This window comes from Bubalus kerabau, chromosome 2 (assembly GCF_029407905.1).
Source record: "Bubalus kerabau isolate K-KA32 ecotype Philippines breed swamp buffalo chromosome 2, PCC_UOA_SB_1v2, whole genome shotgun sequence".
Lineage (NCBI taxonomy): Eukaryota > Metazoa > Chordata > Mammalia > Artiodactyla > Bovidae > Bubalus > Bubalus kerabau.
In genome coordinates this window covers 19,926,296-19,945,888 of record NC_073625.1, presented here as the reverse complement: position 1 = coordinate 19,945,888, position 19,593 = coordinate 19,926,296, and the positions used below count along the sequence as shown (strand labels likewise).

Below are 19,593 nucleotides of genomic sequence, written 5' to 3'. Positions count from 1 at the left end.
ACTGAACTGAGTGCTTCCAAAATAACGTTAGATAAAAATGACACAGTGGAAATACGTGTTTACTAACATACTTTTGGTTTACACTTTGGGACATTTGTACTAACTGAATCTGATAGAACCGATCACCAAATGACCACTGGGGAACCACTGCCTTATATCACCTTCATCCGTTTACTACTTCAGCCTGGCCTCAATGTATATTGCTATTTCCGTGCTCCCAACAGAACATGAGGGAACACGAGGTCTCTAAAATTTCCTAAGATTTTGGGAGCCAGGCCCCTTTGCTACTGTTGGGGAAGGGTGTGGCAACTCCTTGTACAATCTTTGACTGTAGCCCTAATCACTTGTGTTGTAAGGTGTTTAAGATAGACCTCTCCTGAGAGCCATCCTGGGCCTGGCAGAAAGCAGACTCTCAAAAGCAAATATTGTATATTAACACATATAAATGCAATCTAGAAAGATGGTACTGACGAATCTATTCTTAGGGTAGCAATGGAGATGCAGACATAGAGAAGAGACTTGCAGACACAGTGGGGAAAGGAGGGGGTGGGATGAATTGAGGGTAGCATTGAAACATATCCAGTACCATGTGTAAAATAGATAGCCAGTGGGAATTTGTTGTATGACTCAGGGAGCTCAACCTGGTGCTATGACAAGCTAGAGGGGTGGGATGGGGTGGGAGGTGAGAGGGAGGTTCAAGAGGAAGGGGACATATATACCTGTAGCTGATTTACGTTGATGTACGGCAGAAACCCTGCATATAAGTTAAATAAGCAGGGTGACAATATACAGCCCTGACGTACTCCTTTTCCTGTTTGGAACCAGTCTGTTGTTCCATGTCCAGTTCTAACTATTGCTTCCTGACCTGCATACAGATTTCTCAAGAGGCAGGCCAGGTGGTCCGGTATTCCCATCTCTTTCAGAATTTTCCACAGTTTATTGTGATCCACACAGTCAAAGGCTTTGGCATAGTCAATAAAGCAGAAATAGATGTTTTTCTGGAACTCTCTTGCTTTTTCCATGATCCAGCGGATGTTGGCTATTTGATCTCTGGTTCCTCTGGTTTTCTGTTTATTTAACTTATATGCAGAGTACATCATGAGAAATGCTGGACTGGAAGAAACAAAAGCTGGAATCAAGGTTGCTGGGAGAAATATCAATAACCTCAGATACGCAGATGACACCACCCTTATGGCAGAAAGTGAAGAGGAACTAAAGAGCCTCTTGATGAAAGTGAAAGTGAAGAGTGAAAAAGTTGACTTAAAGCTCAACATTCAGAAAACGAAGATCATGGCATCTGGTCCTATCACTTCATGGGAAATAAATGGGGAAACAGTGGAAACAGTGTCAGACTTTATTTTTTGGGGCTCCAAAATCACTGCAGATGGTGACTGCAGCCATGAAATTAAAAGACGCTTACTCCTTGGAAGGAAGGTTATGACCAACCTAGATAGCATATTCAAAAGCAGAGACATTACTTTGCCAACAAAGGTCCATCTAGTCAAGGCTATGGTTTTTTCAGTGGTCATGCATGGATGTGAGAGTTGGACTATGAAGAAAGCTGAGCGCTGAAGAACTGATGCTTTTGAACTGTGGTGTTGGAGAAGACTCTTGAGAGTCCCTTGGACTACAAGGAGATCCAACCAGTCCATTCTGAAGATCAGCCCTGGGATTTCTTTGGAAGGAATGATGCTAAAGCTGAAACTCCAGTACTTTGGCCACCTCATGCAAAAAGTTGACTCATTGGAAAAGACTGATGCTGGGAGGGATTGGGGGCAGGAGGAGAAGGGGACGACAGAGGATGAGATGGCTGGATGGTATCACTGACTCGATGGACATGAGTCTGAGTGAACTCCGGGAGTTGGTGATGGACAGGGAGGCCTGGCATGCTGAGATTCATGGGGTCACAAAGAGTCGGACATGACTGAGCGACTGAACTGAACTGACGGCAGAAACCGGCACAATATTATAAAACAATTATCCTCCAATTAAAATAAATAATTGTTTTAAAAAGAAAGCAGACTCTCAGATGAGGACATCTGTGTCTTACCCTTCACTTCTTTTTGTCTAAAAAATCCAGTTCTCAGAGATTTCCTCTCTGCCTTCACCTGTCACCTTCCGTGGTGTTCAGGGAGCTCACAGATTTGAGTGGCCCATCTCCACAAGATTACCATCAAATGATTCAGACCTTCCAAGTCATCATATTGGCAGTTTTTCGGGAAAGGATAAACCAAGCCAGAGGTGGTCGAAAATGTATTTATTTTTCTTCAAATGATCTTTGTTTCAAGCAATAAATAAAAACAGACATGTTGACTTTTCTAAAAAAAAAACAAAAACAAAAATTCCCCTAAACTATATACATCCTACAGAAATACAAGCATATCAAATGTAGAAATGACATCACTCTGAAAGATGGGGCTATTTACAGAAATTACAAGTATTGCATTGCTGTCTTGAAGAAGCCTCTTTCTGGCATGACTCATAAGCTCTAAGGGAGAGCAGGGTCCTCTTCAAAGAGGTGGCACTCTCCATCCTTTGTTTTTTTTCCGACTGCACCATGCAACATGTGGGATCTTAGTTCCCTGACCAGGGATCGAACCCACACCCCCTGCATTAGAAGCACGGGGCTGGACTGCTAGTGAAGTCCCTCTCCGTACTTCTTGATAAACAAACTTGCAAAGAAGAGCACTGACAGCCAGAGACGTTCTTCAGTTCCTTATCAACCACAGATCAGCTTTCAAGGGGCGTGAAAAGGGACCTCGTCTAGGTCTTAGGTCCCGTGAGCTCCTGACAGAACCCATATTGTCCCTCAGCAGAGCTGGGGCCACACAGGGCCAGGGACAACTGTCTGCTATGGTTTCTGCCACACAAGCCAGCTCTGTGTTATTAAGCCCCGGCCTCCAACAGCACCTTGCCATCCAGAAGGCTAAGTTTCCCAAACTCAGTTATGCAAGGACAGCACTTGGGGAGCTTTGAAACCTACTGATGCCCAGGTCCCTCCTCCAGAATTCCTGGTGTACCTCGTCTGGGCTAATGGGAAGCCAAGGCAAACCCCTACTTTACCAACAAACGCTGGTGGCCAAACTCTGATCTCACGGCTCCCTCCCCTCACATTGAAATTACCCATCCCACCTCCCTCTGCCCATCTTCCCAAGGATTTTGGATTTTTTTCTCATACAGAATCAGAATCAACTCTAGAATCAGGCTAGAATGGACATCTGAGGAAAACGGCCTCAGAGGCCAAGACTAAGGGTGGGAGCTCCCTGCCACCAGCTCACAGGTGGCTTCAGTATAACACTGCCTGGGGGTGGGGGGGCTCCACCCACACCCTGGAGTCACAAAGACACTGGAGGGAACAGCAGCATTCTCCAGTCTCTATACATGATCCAGTGAGTCAACAGCACAGGTCACCATGGATCAAAGTGGCAAAGCTTTCTGACTGCGACAGAAATTGCATGTCACCAGAAATCACTTCATGGGAGAGACACCTGTTGAAACCCAGTGGCTGTTTGGAGGGACCTCGTGATGCCGTCTTCATCAGAGCTCTTTCTTGCAAGTCATCAAAGAGGCTTCTGATGGTAAAAGTAGACAGTGACCCCAAATCCCCGATTCCAATCAAGCCCATTTCCTATTTGATTTCTAAGGGTTTGGGGACTCACACTGTTATCAAGTACAAAGAAAATGGCTTTATAAATAGTGGTTTGACACTGCAACACGAGACTTGAATTGGAAAGCAGGGAAGAGACCCAGTCGGGGCGGGTCCTGGGCTCTGACTGTCTGGGCAGCTGGAATCCGGGAGTCTGGGAAAGCACGATACACAGATTTTGGCAAATGTACACTCATTCTGTAAAAAGTTAATCTGTTCTAAGCTACTTTCCCTCCCCCTTCAAGCAGTCCCTCCTGCGGACCTGTCTGTCTGTGGGAACCCACACTTTTCCAGCAGTGGAGCCCATTCGACCGCAATTCATCACAAAACATGAAGCAACTTCCAGGAATCAAGGAAGACAAGGAACGTCCAGCTGAGCTCTCTCAGTAGGCCCAGTGTCATGAGCCCGACCCCTCCACGTCTTCAGGAGGGGTTCAACCAAGCAGCTCCCAGGAAAGGAGGAGGCCTTGGGCTTTTCTAAAAACAGGAAGTGGGAGCTCTGGCCACACCCAAGACAGGGCTTGACAAAGGTAAGACAAATGATGCCAGGTTCATGTTCATGGAAGGAAACGTGAGGAACCTAGTCCTGTCTGGGACGTGGGGACAGAAGGAGCATTCCGACACTATGCTGACATCGAGGCTTGAAGTTATTAATGGGTAAGCAGCACTTCGATCCTCAGAGGGCAAAAACAACCCCAAAAAGCAAAACCTAAAGCATGCTCTCACTTCTAGACAAGTTTGGAATTACTGCTAACCTGGCACTGGGTAACAACACTGTTCCACAATACTATAAGTTAAATAACCCGTGGTTAGTTCCCTCCTCCCTCCCCCCAAGCCCAACCCACCTGCTCCTTGTTCCAAAAGCCACTCCTCTATTTGGAAAGGCCCCCTGAAAACGGCATTATCTCAAGAAAGGATTCTACTCTGGCACTCTAATGCCCATCCAGAAACCAGCTTCCCCGCAAAGAGTCTGCCTGACTCCTCACTCATGCTGTCTTGCTGTCCTAATCTTCCACAAGACCTCCAGTGGGGTGTCCAGGCCCTTCTTTTTATTCACCTATTCACTTTACAAATCTCTGATTTAGGCAAAAAGAAGAAAAAAAATTGGTGCTTCCACTTCCCTTTCGGGTCTATCTCTTATTAGCTGGGTTCCCCAAGGACCTTGGCAAATGATTTGCTGCAGGAAAATCTGAACTGCACCCAATTTTAATTTTAGGAGCACCTTAAACGATATGGCATTTATCACAGATGATATATAAGTTCTCGGGCAGGTCTAGGAGAAAAATGCTTCCACCGCCAAACTGAGTTACTGATCATCCGAAACGGTTGCATGGTTGCGGTTTCAAATAGCTTCGGTGGTCCATGTGCCCAAGAACCAACTTCAAAGATAGTCTCCAGTCGATATTCAAGGATGCGCTATATGCGGATGTACACACCCACAGATTCTGGTATCCGCGATGGAAGGAGGGGGTGCTGGAACCAATCTCCCACAGATACCCAGGGTCAACACTAACAACGCCCTCCCTTCCCTTTCTCCTCCTCCCACCCTGCCCCCTTCCCAGCGGTAGCAAATGCAGGCTGATCGTCACGCCATCTCGAACACACCACCTCACTGCATTGACGTCTGCACGCTGCTGTGCTCCGCCGGTACAAAGTCTAGGGACCGTGTCTTTAGAATACTAAAGACACGGTCCCTAGACTTTGTGTACTTACATACTCTGAGGAAATTCTCAATAAATACTTTTATTTATTATTAAGCATAAGTATTCACCTGTTGATGGCGAGTTAAAAAGGAAAACCATGTCCTAAAAGATTTCTTAAAAAAAAAAAAAAAAAAATTCCTGTAACTACAACAAACAAAAGGACCAAGCACACAGAAGCAGGCACTTCTGGTCAACTTGTTTTCCGCCCTTTGCCTCCCCTCCACCCCCCTCCCCCTAATAAAACCGGGAGAGCACATTTGCCAGGATCTGTGGGTTTCCTAACTTCAAGCCTTACTGCTTAAAAAAAAAAAAATGAGGTAAGAAATTCCTATCTGAAAACTAAAACTGACACACAAACCAAGCCCCAGCTCTTCCCTGCCTGCCGAGGACGCCGTTATTGCTCTAAGTTGGAGTGTTTTGTTTGCGTTTAAATATGTATTCGAGGTCCTTATTGCCATTCTAGCTGGCCCCACGGTCGGCCAGAGAGATGGATGGAAGGAGCTTGGTTGCCAGGCCCCCTGCGGGTCAGTCCGGACCTGCTACCGGGCCACAGGGCCCCACCCAACGTGGGCTGGTGTAGGGGTGGGGGGGCGTTCCGAGGATTCTAACAGCTGGGGGAGGTGGTGATGGGGCTGTGCAGGTAGGGCAGGCTGCTGGGGGCCGGGTGCACCCCCACAGAGACCGGGAAGCTGAAGACGAACTGCGACGTGGGCGTGGGGGTGGCCTTGCCCCGCTCGCGCAGGGGCCCCGAGGGGCTGGCGGCCTCCACCGCGCAGGACGTGGCCAGCACCTGCGACTCGAACTGCAGCAGCTGCCCCATGAAGCTGAAGTTGGGAGAGATGATGCTCCGCCGCTGCTTGACGAACTCGAAGGCCTCCTCCAGCCGCACGCGCTTCTTCATCATCAGGTAGGCCAGGCAGATGGTGGCCGAGCGGGAGATGCCAGCCTGGCAGTGCACGAGCACGCGCCCGCGGCAGTCCTTCACCGCATCTGGGGCAGAGAGCCACGAGCCCGTTAGTGTCCCCAAGTCCCCGTCCTTCCCGCGGGCGGAACAAGGGCGCTGGGGGGAGGATCTGATAAGCATTGGTCGGAGCCCTTCCTCTGAACCACAGAAGGAACAGCCCTCTGAGGCTGACGCCGGGAGAGAGGAAACCCAAGGGGCCAGGGAGTGCCGTCGGTTCTAGGCTGTTTTGGAGACTTAACCATACAAATGTGCCAGGCTTAGGAAATACACATGCTAAAGCCAAGGGCCAGCACACACGGAGGGGTTTTCATTTGCAGGAGAACAATGACCCAGTTCTCTCTGTGTCTTCCTCCCCACCCCTAAGTCTCATCTGCTTGGCAGGTGGGACATCCAAGGCAAAAGTTCTTGGCTCTATCAGCTACCAATGCCTGCGGTTTGTGTAAGTCCATCTTCATACCCCTGGGTGACTCAACACCCCAAGGGTCAGCCTTCCTACTGAGAAAGAGGGAAAATAGGCACCCTCTGGCAGGGCCCTTTCTAAGTCCCTCCTTCAACACTCCAGCTCTAAGTGGTTCCCTCTTCCCTCGCTTCCTGTCTCTGCCAGCCTTGCACCCAGCGCCCCATCCCTGAACCCAGTGCCCCGGCCAGGGCCAGCCTACCAATGTACTCGATGGCCTCCATGAACCAGGAGCTGATGTCGGCCTTGTGATTGTCCTCCACCGGGATACACTTGTACTGATAGTGTCCTTCGAAGTGGTTCGGGCAGTCGGAGGAGACATTCAGCAAGGCCGTGATGCCCAGGGCATCCAGCATGTCCCTGCGGGCCGCGTGATAGGCACTGCCGAGGTAGAGGAAGGGCAGGATCTCCACCGGACCCCCCTGCAGAAGGGGATAACAAAGGGGCCCCCCCCAAACATCGTAACTGTAAGACAGCGGGCAGAGGGCTGGGGTGGTGGGATGGGGAAAGGGGAGCCAGTCTGGGGCGGGGCAGGGGGGATGCTGTCACGGGCCCTGGGAAGATGGCCTGTGGACACAGCCCCTCCAGGTCTCCCCGTGTCCTGCTGGGGCTCCGGGAGGGAGTGATGCGCTCAGTGGTACCTCTCTGGCCTTGATGCTGGGCCCCCCTCTCTGGTTCAAGCAGCCCACCTCCCCCCCCACCTCCAACCCCCCGTGACCAATGAAGCAGAAGACACAACACTGGCCTTGTTCCATCGTTTGTGATGTGAGGAGCTTACACCTGCTACCACTAAGCTACTTGCTGCAGGTCAAAAACAGACGCCACAGCAACCTCAAAGACAAGAGGAGGGAGCCTGGCAAAAGGAGGTTATGTTGGCTTTGCTAATGACATGATTCTGAGGCGGATCAACACAAGTGATGTGGGATTTGCGGAGCAGAGTTGTGGGACCCCATCAATTTAGTCCATCTCTGTGTAAAGGAGAGGGCTGGAAGGGGCGTGCTCGTAAGAATCACAGTGGCATGAGCTGGTTTTCTTAGAAGGGCTGGTTGTCCACTGATGTTCACTTAGCATTTACGATTAGGTTGTATGGGGGGCGGACAGCTCTGACTGTTGTGAGCCAGGGCTGGGGTCTCAGCTTCCTACAGAGCAGCCCACACACTTCTGGGCTCCTTGCTTGTCTGCACATAACTCTGGGAGAGAAGTCAGGGACTTATGTCTTTACATTCTTTTTTTATGTAAGGGTAATGAGAGAAGAAGGGGAAGAATTTCAAAGGAATAATGGATTCCACCTAAGGTCACATCCCAACACTCAGGGTTCATCAATTCACCCAGCATTGAGGCCCTGAGTCCTGAGCCTCTCCAAGCAGAAGTCTGATCTCAGCCCGCACCTGGTCATGCAGTGGGGTTCCACAGGAGCTGCAGCTCAGGTCCAAGGACTCTGCCGTGCTTGGGGGCACAGCAGGTGGGATGGCTGCCAGAGCCTTGGTCTTCGAACAGAATTCTGGGTACTCGGAGGAGAACCTCTCATAGCCACCTGTAAAGGAGAAAGATGCTCGGGTTAATGGGGTCACTGAACAACCAGGAAACCAAACCGGGGGAGATCTTGAACCCTACCCTTCATAGAGGAGAGCTGTTGGGAAGCTAGGGCTGGTTGCACCTACATTGGCCACTGGGTGGCGCTGTGGGCCCAGAGATAATGGTTAAGGAGCCCTTCTTCCAGAGATGGGAAGACTGCCTTGGGGAAGAATGCATCCTAAAAGCTGGAAAAAAGCTTTAGGGACAAGACTTCGGTTTAGAATGCAGATACACAAAGGAGGATGTGCAGGGGGAGATGAAGAAGGAATGCTTTCTTTACAGTGATGACAAAGAAAGAGGGAAGAGCCACTAGGGGTTTCCATGAGGCCACAATTGAGTCCTGGGACCCTCAAAGATGTCTGTCATCCCCCAACTCCAGCTCTTCTTTTAGGGAGGTTCTCTAGTGTGGGAGAGAATAAAAAAACTATTATCCTGGCACCAGACCTTCTGGACCTCAGCAACAGAACAGATGCCAATCACACAGCCTCATGAACAGCTGTTCCATCAACAAGGGGCCAAAACGAGAGGAAACGGGCTTAAATCTAAACAAATCCCTCTTGCCTCATCCAGGTTTGGGGCACGGGAGGATTTCCTGACCTGACAGTTGCTAAGCCCTGGAATGGTTCTCTGCGGAATCATCTTCCGGGGAAGGAAGGTCGTTTAAGTAAAAGGAGACAAATGGCCAGCTTCTGTGGAGTACCATTAGTGCCATTCAGGCAAAGGCGGCTGGGCAGGGGTGGGCAGAGACGCAGGAGGAGGCGGGCAGGGAAACACACCAAGAAGAGACAGTCAGCCTGTGTCTCTGATTTTCTTGTGCACTCTGGGACTTTGCTTTGCGGGAAACTTACCATCTATTATTGTCAAGGTTTGGCCCTGCTTGGGTTTTTTTGTTTTTGTTTTTGTTTTAATTTTTTGTTGTGGACCATTTCTGGAGTCTTGACTGGATGTGTGTGGGGGGCGTCCCAGGTGGCACAGTGGTAAAGAATCTGTCTGCAGTGCAGGAGATGCACGCAGGTTCAATCCCTGGGTCAGGAAGATCCCCTGCAGGAGGGCATGGCAACCCACTCCAGTATTCTCGCCTGGAGAGTCCCATGGATGGAGGAGCCTGGCGGCTACAGTCCACGGCGTCACAAAGAGTCGAACACGACTGAGTATGCGTGCACTGCTTCCGTTTTGTGTTTTGGCTTCTTAGCCCTGAGGCAGGTGGGATCTCAGCTCCCCAATCAGGGGGATCACACCTGCGCCCCCTGCATTGGAAGGTGAAGTCTCAACCCCTGGACCAACAGGGAAGTCCCCCTGCTTGTATTTTTATTTTGCAGTTTCTATTGGACCAAAAATAGATTATAAATGAACTCAGCAGGGTCTGCAGGTTGTGGAACAACCACTCAACGGATGGTCACATAGGCAGCTGGCCCATTACACCTTTATGACTAAGTGATGGGGGGCTGCTATTGCTCTCTATCCCGACCATTCAAAGCAGTTTTCCAACATGTGACGGTTAGTCAATTCCTTGCCCTGAATCCCAACCACTGACACTACCGCTTCGGAGAGGAAAGAAAATGATCGTTTGCCACATCATAAGGCTTCCAGAAACAGGGCAGACATTTTTTCCTCTCTGAGCAGGAGGCTCCTGGTTTCCCTCCCCCAGGCTATAAATGGCCATTTCTCTGGTCACAGGCCCTCGCACCGCTGAGTCATAATGACCAGCCTCCCTGGAGGGAAAACCTGCTGGAGGGCCCAGTCCTGCCCTCTTCAGAGGTGCTAGCGGCTGAGTGGACTTCTTGTCAGAAGCAGCCCTCCCTTTCGCCTATAAACCTGCCAGCGCTTCCGCCCCCAACGCAGGCTATGAGCAATGAAAGCCGGCAAGTGCCTTTAGCTGAAGCCCCTGGGATGGGCCTCTGGGATGGAAACTTCGGGAAATGCTGCCCTTTGGAGAAAGTAAAAGGAGAATTGGTCCATCCCCAAACCGATGTTGACCATCTATATGAAACACCATTACTTGCTCCTCTGTACTTCTAGAGGATCTGAAAAACTGAGTGAAAGGATCTGTGTGTTTATTACATAATTTGAACATTAAAATACATCTCAAAGAGATACAAGACGTTGAGGGGTGCCCTCCCAAAAGCTCATCACCTGGACGGGCAGGCCAGCAGAGTCACAGGAGGGTCAGGGCGAGGCTCCAAGGTCATAGAGAACCAGTAGCCCTTAGGGCTGAAGGAGCCAAGGAGCCTCAGTGGTAGAAAGAACGTTCTTCCCGTTGCTGAGAAGGCACGGACCAGGGCATCAGACGGAAGGGAAAAAGCCTTGCCTTTGCAGTCAGATGCACAGCTCTGAGTTGAAATGCCAGCCCTGTGAATGAATCATAGGCTGTGCAGCCTGGAGACATCACTGAACCTCTCGGAGCCTCCTCCTCATTTGTAAAATGTAATGAAACTTCCAGGCCGGGAGTCTCTGGTGGGGACTGACTGGAACAGCCAGCGTGCGCTGTGCCTGGCCCCAGGGAGACACTCAATGAACATTTCCTTCTTCGGTACCTAAGGGGACTCCAGCTTCACTCACAACTTCTCACACTCAGGACAGCTTTCTCCTCCTGGGCTTTCCTTCTTTTTTCCAGTGGGCATCTGGAGAGCTGGTAGTTAGGCAGCAGAAGAACAGGTACCAGGCACTTCCTGCGTCCCACGTCCCCTGCCCAGTCAAGGACATCTGCTACCTCCAGGGCTGACCATCAATCAATCCCCAGGGAGCAGCAGAACCCTGGAGGGGTCCCCAGCCTGCAGCTGACCCTGGGGGTGTGGCAGGTGTGGGGGATGGGGGAGGGCACAGGCGGGCCCAGAGACCAGACCAGGCTTGAAAGGGGGGGCTATCTGTCATCTCCGCAAGGCTGCATGTAACAGGACAGAGAGATAGCAGTGGTCAGGAAAAGGCACCATTACAACGAAGCGGCAAAATGATTACTGAAAAGTTCTTTCGCTCTGGAGACAGGAGCAAAGGGAGGGTGGCGTCCCTGACATGGGATCAACGGAAAGGATTTCCCTCCGGAGCCATCATTAGCTTTGGGGGGATCTGTGGCTGGTAGTTACGAGGGGCATCAGCAAAGGACCTCCTTCTGGGGCCCAGGAGCTGCAGTCAGGCCAGGACCTCAGATGAGTAGAACACACCCTTGTGGGGTCGGGAGCTCCCGAGTGATGCAGTGCAGACACAGGAGTGCAGGTCAGGGGCCATTCAGTCCACACCCCACAAGATCACACTCCGATCCAGGTTAATAAAAATGACAGACCCTCTTAAAAGGAAATGTTCATTATGTGTCAGGCTCTTCCCACCCTGGTATCCAACCAGCAGCCCTGGAAGAAGGCGTGCTGAGCCCCAATTTAACAGAAGAGAAAACTGAATTGCATGGTGGCCCCCATGTAAGGGCATTCAGCCCACAGCTGCTGCTGCTGCTGCTAAATCGTTTCAGTCATGTCCAACTCTGTGCGACCCCACAGACGGCAGCCCACCAGGCTCCCCGTCCCTGGGAGTCTCCAGGCAAGAACACTGGAGTGGGTTGCCATTTCCTTCTCCAATGCATGAAAAGTGAAAAGTGAAAGTGAAGTCGCTCAGTTGTGTCCGACTCAGCGAATCCACGGACTGCAGCCCACCAGGCTCTTCCATCCATGGGATTTTCCAGGCAAGAGTACTGGAGTGGAGTACTGCCTTCTCCAGAAGGGGCCTCAAAGTCACTTGGACCCTGGTCATCAGGAGCCCATCCTGGTGCTTCCCCACCGCTGCTTCTCCAGTGGCCCTTCTCTCAGGGACCACCCTCCATCACTCTAGGAAAGAATTTTGATGCAGAAATAGAAAGAATGTGAACAGGGCACTGCTGATATTTCACTGGACTCTGCTTCTCTCTGATGTTTTTCAAACTCCAGGTAGTTATAAAGGAGTCGTGGCCAGCATCTTTTTTTAATTTAATGAAACAGAATAAAAACAACTTGGAGGCACTGCATTTATAGAGGGTGTAATTTCATGGCACTCTGGTTTCACAGTGATGGTCCCCATCACAGGGACTCCCCTGGCACTTAAAGGCACTTGCTGGCTCTTCTTCTCCCAGACTGTACACGGCACGTGCTGCAGTGGGGCACGAGCCCAGTACAGGGCGACAGACACCTGGCCCGGGCGTGAGCTGTTGCAGGACACCACTCATGTCTTACATCTCTTGGGGGGAAGTGTATTTCAAGAGCTCAAATTACGTAATAAACACATGGATCATTTCACTTTTAAAAAAAAGCTCCTCTAGAAGTATATAGAGTAGCCCTATACTAGGTCCTGATGGAAACGAAAATCAGTTTCTTATGGTGGGTGGCGGGGAAGAAGACTGTTCCCAGCCTCTCTCCTCAGTGCCTGCCTCCCCAGCTCACATCTGTGCAGGTACCATAGCCATGACCCTTTCAGCAAGAGCAAGATTGACTTGTATTTTTTTATCTTTGACCACATCCTGCAGCATGCAGGATCTTAGTTCCCCGACCAGGGATAGAACCTGTGCTGCTTGTACTGGGAGTGCACAGTCTTAGCCACTGGACCACCAGGGAAGTCCCAAGAGCTAGATTTAGATCTCCAAGCTTTATCCAGAACTCATAAGAGGGAAAGTTTATTGCCACTGTAGACACGGTGGGGTGGGATGGGAGAGCGTCTATCCTGTGGCCTTGGAGCTATGCAGGATGGGGGGGTAGGCAGACGGGTGCAGAGGAGCCCCAGCTCTGACTGTGGGAGCTGGAAGAGACACATCCCCTCCTAAGCCCCGTTTTCCACCCTCAGAATGCAAGGATTCCAGACGCTATCTTGAAGTTCCAACATTCTGTGCTCCTGAATGGTCATGAACTGACTACCAACTGACAGCAGGTATATTTCCATCAGACCTGTGTATTTCCACCTTCTGAACACAATCTCACAACACATTTGCCAGTGAATTCCCACCATTTTTTTTTTCCTACGTCCTGTCGCATGTAATTCGGTAGCAGATAGGCTGACTAATTTTGACCTGTTTTTCCCGTGTTCTTATTTAATAATATACCTTCTAGCCTTAAAGCTCTCATTTTCTCATCTTAATTTTAAAACTGGAGCGTCTGGGGGGGCGGGGCAGAAAGGACTATAATTTTCTACCCAACTTCCTTGAGGAATAACTACGCCTACAGTTCAACTCTGTGTTCTTCTCGTCTTCTCACACGGACAGCGAGGCAGTTTTCAAAGTTGACAGAAACCGTGAAACTGGCTGCCCCCTGCTCATGCAGGTGGGGCGGGGGAGATGTGTGAGAAGTCCTTTGAAAGGGCAGGCTGCTGTGGTACCCGTCACCTCGCCATAATAGGACTCTTAACGGGGTCTGTGACGGGAAGGACAGCCTCTTGGTGGTGACGATGGTCGCAGATCTTAACGTGGCTGCCACTTTTTCCCTGTTACTCTCTTTGCACTCACATATCAACCTGTTCACAAACAGGGCTCATGGTCTTGCTGTCCTGGGACATCTTATCAATATCAAACACTGCCCAGCAGGCAAAGTCTGGGGACATCTGAAGGTCCTTTGGCTTTGAGAATTTCCAAGACTTCCGGTTTACATGTATGGGCTCCTCACCTCCGAGTTACCGGCCGAGACCTCTGGGTCCTGGGTCTGCTACCTCTGGTGTCCCGGGCAGCTGGCTGGACACGCGAGGTCACACTCTAGGCTGGATCTCGCTTGCAGCCCCTCCAGGTACTTCTCTGCCATCTGCTCCCTTCAGCAATCTGGCTTCCGTCTAGTCTTCATTTCTTCCTCCCCAACTTCCTCTTTGTTAAACGGGAACTGCCTTCCAGGAAGGAACCCAGCTATCTGGTTTCGGATGTTCTGATTTTTTTTAAGGAATTCCTTGGCTCTTTAAAAAGGTCACCCTTTCTCCTCTCTGAGTTCTCTGTGGGCCTACCTTTCCTGTAAGCATCCAAGACAAGCCCAAGGGAGCCGAGATGGACTTCCTGACAATCAGGCTGTCACTCTCAGTCAACACCTACTGGAACCATCCAGTGCAGATGATGCAAAGAGTAGTGACTTTGCCTAATTCTTTATAATTCTTTAAAGTCTCACACTCTGGGTTAGGAATTTCCCTTAAGGCCTACCTTTATTTTTATGTTTGTAATTCTAACAGTTCTCTGCTGTCATGGGTATATCGTGTCCTGTTTGCAAGGAGAAAAGCCAGTCCTTTTGCCTTTGGGTGAAAGAGCTGCCCTTAGCATCCCCCAGGACTCTGCCGTTTGGTGCCACTGACCTGGAAATGAGGATGGGCAGGGCAGATGGACACAGAAAGAGAAAAGATGGAACACAGCCACCTGACCTCTGCCCACAGCTCTCAGGATGGGCCTTAGTCGCTGTTCACACGGAAGCTATCACGTCAGGTCTCTATGATCAGGCTTGGGGACCATCGAGTATGAGACTTCCAACTTGGAAGGAGAAGCTGGAGTATATTGATCTTCCCAATTTCTCAAAACAGCTCCAGGACAGCTTTTCAATCAGAACTTGAGTAAGAACTGACAAAGGTCACAGGCTGAGAAGAACTTTAGATAGAAGAAAAAGTAAGATAATGTTTTTATACCTGAAATCTTCTGTGTAACAGACTGATCTCTTATTGGGGGGATGTGGGAAGTAAAGAATGACGTCTATTAAGGTAAGAAAAATGCTCTTTTTGCCTTTCTCTACTGGGGGGAGAGGGTCTAAAACCCTAAACCAAGGATCTATGAAAGAAAGAGAAAGGGATTTCAAAAGAGATGTGTACTATAATTAAATCTGAAAAGCTGAAATCTCTAAACTGTCCCAAAATGCCTTACAGGGTTTTCAATAAAATGAGTTTTACCCCAGTGGGAAGATTAACTAGCCAAAGGACCAGAAAATGTAGTGATTTGGGTTACTGCTTTTAGCAAACCTTGGGTATTATTAGGAATTGTAAAGGCCAGCTAGCATTGCCTTAATCTTAAGTAAAGCTATGAATCCTTGCCTGTGGTATTAGTTATTAACTACCTGTAATATATAACCAACTGCCCTTCAAAGTGGCATAAATAGAAAAATCATCTGTTTAAACACAGTTAATTGGTAAAAGTCCATAGCTTGTGACCAGGAAGGGTAATAGAACCTCTAAAAATATCCGGCTGTTTTTACTGTCCCCCCAGGATGGCAGATATCAACAGTTTTCCACGGCTTAATGTCTGACCACTTTTACTCCACACCCACCACCACACATGAATGGTTGCACAGAAGGCCCCACTGCCTGCAAAATAAAGGAACAAACTGGGGGGGGCGGGGGGGGGGAAATCATCCAAATTACCCAACACCTAATCAATTCAGGTATTTACTAAAGATAAATCTAAGGGTCTTGTCTCCTCCCGTTTCCCTTTAGTTTCCTGCCCCCAGGGCCTCCTGCGAGGAACCCACGTTTCCTGCTGTTTCGCTGGCTTCTGCACTGTCCGCCCCCAGGCGCACCTCCCCGCAGCGCCAAGGGAGCCCATTTCCTTCTGCCCTTACTGGGGGATTCCTTTGCAGGGGAAGGCAAGGAGAAGAAAGAGGAACTGTGTGAAGACCGCCTCTGTTTAGCACCTAAATGAAAACAGGCTGAGCTGAATAGAATTTGAACCAGTTAACCTCAAAGATGTTCTATCACCACTGCAGAACAAGCTGGAAGGAGATACCCTCCCTCCCCACACTGTGTGAATTTTAGGCGGCGGTTGCGTCCAAAGGCAGGCTCCCTTTGCTTAGAAAGACCCAGCTGAACCTCTCCTGGCCCCTCCCGGGAGGGCCTATGAAGAGAAGTTGGACCCCACACCCAGGCCATGACCCTCCCCAGCTCAGAGGATGCGGTCTGGGAGAGGCAGCGAGCGGTCCGCCCCTGCGCGCGCCGGGTCAGGCAACAGGAGGCAGTGCAGGCCTCAGGAGGAAACAGCCCTTAAGCACTCCTTTTCCTTCGGCCAGGCACCTCGCCAACCGCCAGGGGACTGCCGACCCTACAGACTAGCATTTGCCTCGCGCCGGCGGCCGGCCCGCGGGGCGGCTCTCGGTACAGATCTGGCTCCGGGCTCTCCCGGCGGGATTCGGGGGAACCAGGCAGGTGCCGTGAGCCCGAGGAGGGAACCTTAAAAATCTGCTTCTCTCTCCAAGAGCGAGGCCTAAGTGCGCGCCCGGAAACCCTAGGGCGGTCCTCTCTGGATTTCTTCCAGGAAAAAAGGAAAACAAAACGAACCCAGACGCCACGTGCGTCCGCTCTGCCTCGAGAAGGGTCCCGGGTTCGGAAGCCGAGCAGGCAGGCGTGCTATCGGGGTCCAAATCCAGAGCGATCGAGGTGAGCACAGCTCGGAGAACACAGCGGCCAGCCCTTGCCACTCGAAGGGGCTTTCGTCCCAGAGAAATTTCTCTCACTGTCCCTACGTGCGCCAGCACCACGCAGAGGAGGACGAGCGGTGTGCTCAACCTCGGGGACCCCATCCCCGCGCTCCACCCGGTCCGGGACCACTGGGCTCCCGGCACACCTCGGCGCCCGGGGCCCCTAGGCCCCTGCGCCCAGGTCGCCTCGCTAAGCGCCTGATCCTTCCGGTGCAAGGCCCTTCCTGGCACTTTCCCTTAAAGCGCTGGGAGGAGAAGGGAGGAACGCTGGGCCCAATCAGAGGTGCCAAAGGCCGCCCTCGCAAAGAAAGAAAAATCAGCAAAATCGCCTTAGTGGTTCAACCAAAGGTCAACAGCAGCATTTCCCCAGCAGCTGACAGGTCAAATGGCCAGGAAACAACTGCCGAGAACAAAGCCCCCCGCTGTTCACAGGGGCCAGCCCGACCCGCCGGCACCGAGCCGTGTGGTCCTGCCTTTTGGAAGGGGCGGTGGGGAGAGGTTTCCGCCGCCGCGCCTCCCGCCCCATCTCCCTTCCTCTCCGGTGAGCGGGTCCGGAGAGGAAGAGCAGGAGGGAGGGGGCCGGGGGCGCCGGCAGGGAAAGGGGCGGCCCTTTGATGGCTGGGGTTCGAAACGCCTCCCTCGGGTCCTGGGGCGGCCAGGACCCGCAGCGGGCTAAGGAATGCGCGGAATGCGGCGCGGGTGGAAGGGGCGCAGCGCCGCAGGGCCCCAGCGACTCGCCCGCTCCCGGCCTGGCCGGGCAGGTGCGGCCGGCGCCCGGGTCCTTCCAGGTACTTGGGTAGCCCTAGGCCCTTTCGGAGTTTCCGACTTGCAGATTAGTAAGATCTCCCCTTCCCGAGAGTTTCGCACTTAAGCACGCGCCGCCATCTGAGAGTCTTGAGTCTGAACAAAAGGTCGTTACTTCTCGGCTGCCTTCATTTAAGAGGCCCCGTCCCGCTTGGCGACCCCGGCAAATACTCGGACCTCCCGCCTCCGTCTCCGGAGCCTAGGTCTAGCCCGAGGCGGGAGGGGTTGGCCACCCTTCCTGGTGGAGCTCGGAGTTGGGCGGCACAACCAAGCCCGCAAGCTGACCCTCGTTTTTGCATTTATGAACGGTTGATTTCCAGCAGGAGCCGCAGAACCGATCGCACCCCAGCGCTCACCCTCCTTCCCTCTCTTCCCCACGTCTTGGAATCTCGTAATCGGATTCGGTGCGGGACCCGGCCATGCCAAACCAACAGGCCTAACCTGTCCCCCACCTCCCGCGTAGTGAGTGGCACTTGAGAGCGCTTCCCTGGACTCGAAGGTGGAAAAGCTGCTGAGTAGCTTCTCCCGCAAGGCCAGACCGTTGGTGTAAACAAATGCAGAATCGCCGGGAAGGGTCCGGAAATGCAGGTGACTGAGCCCTCACCATCTCTGAGGACTTCAGGAGCTCGCGCTTGCACACAAATGCACAGAAGCCTTGCACACCAGCGCGCACACAAATACGCACAAAGAAGCGTTCAGGGGGCATCCCGCAGCCACGAGTCACCCGCAGGCACCTCTTCTCCTGTCCACTAACGCGCAGGCCGCCCAGCCCCGCCGCACCGACCCTCCAGCTCGCGCCCGGCGCCCGCGTTTACCTTTCAGCAGGCAGATGTCGGTGCGCTCGGCGTTGCGACGCAGCGCCTGCACCACCAACGACACGGTGCTGTCCTCACGGAGGCTCTCGGCGCGCGGGCTGCGCTCGTCGTAGACGATGACGGCGGAGTAGAGGCCGGAGCGCAGGCGGGCGCGCACCTCCTCCTCGGCGGGCAGGATCTGCTCCAGGCTCACGGAGCCCTTGGCCCGCCGCCGCACAATGGTGTTGCAGCGCACGTTGACCGAGCCTCGGATGTAGCCCGCGCTGTGCGCCAGGAACGGTCTGCAGTCCAGCAGCAGGCACTTGCCGCCGCTCAGCAGCCCCAGGGCGCCGTGGCTGCCGCTACCGCCCGCGCCGCCGCCGTTCTCGTCCCGGTTCATCAGCCTTTTGAGCACGCTGCAGTCCATCTCCCGCAGCTCGTCCACCGTCACCATGGTCGCCGGGAACCGCGTCTGTTGGACACCCGAGGATGCGAGGGACTCCCGGGCGAGCTGGGCTCCAGGAAGGGGTGAGCGGGGGGCTACGAAAGGGCGCGCGCGAGCAAAAGCGGCCGCAAACTTGGCCCCTAGGGGCTTTCACTGGCGAACCTCTTCTCCCGGGTTCCCCTTTCTCCCGCAGCTTCTCGGTTACATAGCAGTCCGGGCGGCCTCGGGCGCCGGGCAGCAAGATGCCAAGGGGGAGGTGGCAGTGGAGTGGAGTGTGTTTACGGGAGAGGTACGAGGGCTCCCTTCTGTTGTTGCCTCTATTGTATTTCGCCCGTTGCGCTGCCGTTCCGGCCGCGGTTTCCCCGCGAACTGCCGGAGCTCCGCGCTCTGCCCCAGCCAGAGTTTCCTCTCCTCGGCGTATAGATTTATTAATGCTCCTCGGCTCTCCCCCGGGAGGGGGCAGATGCATTACTATCTCGCGAGGCTCCGCCTCTTTCCATTCTGGGCCGCGAGCCCTGCCCCGCCCCCCGCGCCCGCTCCCCGCCCCCTGGCGGCTCCCCCCGCCCCTCCGGCCCCACCTCCTCCGCACGCCCCAGCGAGTGAATGGAGTGCCGGCCGCTCGCTCCTGGTCACGGGGACGCGACGTCACAAAGAGCGGAGTAAACAGGGCGCGCGGCGGTCGCCGCCAGGCCCATTCATAAAACCGAGACCTAGAGGAAAAGGGAGGAGGCCTCCGACCCGCAGGCGAGCGGCTGCGCCGGGACTTTGTGAATGGAGCGTGGCGGCGCCTCTACCCTGCCTCCGCTAGCGTCCAGCCCGACCCGAGCTGCCTTGCA

General features: G+C 52.7%; 1 protein-coding gene across 1 annotated transcript; it reads right to left on the bottom strand.

Moving 5' to 3' along the window:
* Window positions 1-5,379: 5,379 nt before the first annotated feature.
* Window positions 5,380-19,179, bottom strand: DUSP4 (dual specificity phosphatase 4). The gene is made up of 4 exons (XM_055567200.1): window positions 18,334-19,179; window positions 8,159-8,304; window positions 6,973-7,192; window positions 5,380-6,339 (listed from the first exon to the last, which is right to left on the bottom strand). Exons 1-4 carry the CDS (start codon window positions 18,764-18,766, stop codon window positions 5,954-5,956), a joined length of 1,185 nt encoding a protein of 394 aa, XP_055423175.1. The 5' UTR covers window positions 18,767-19,179; the 3' UTR covers window positions 5,380-5,953.
* Between the last annotated feature and the right edge of the window lie 414 nt (window positions 19,180-19,593).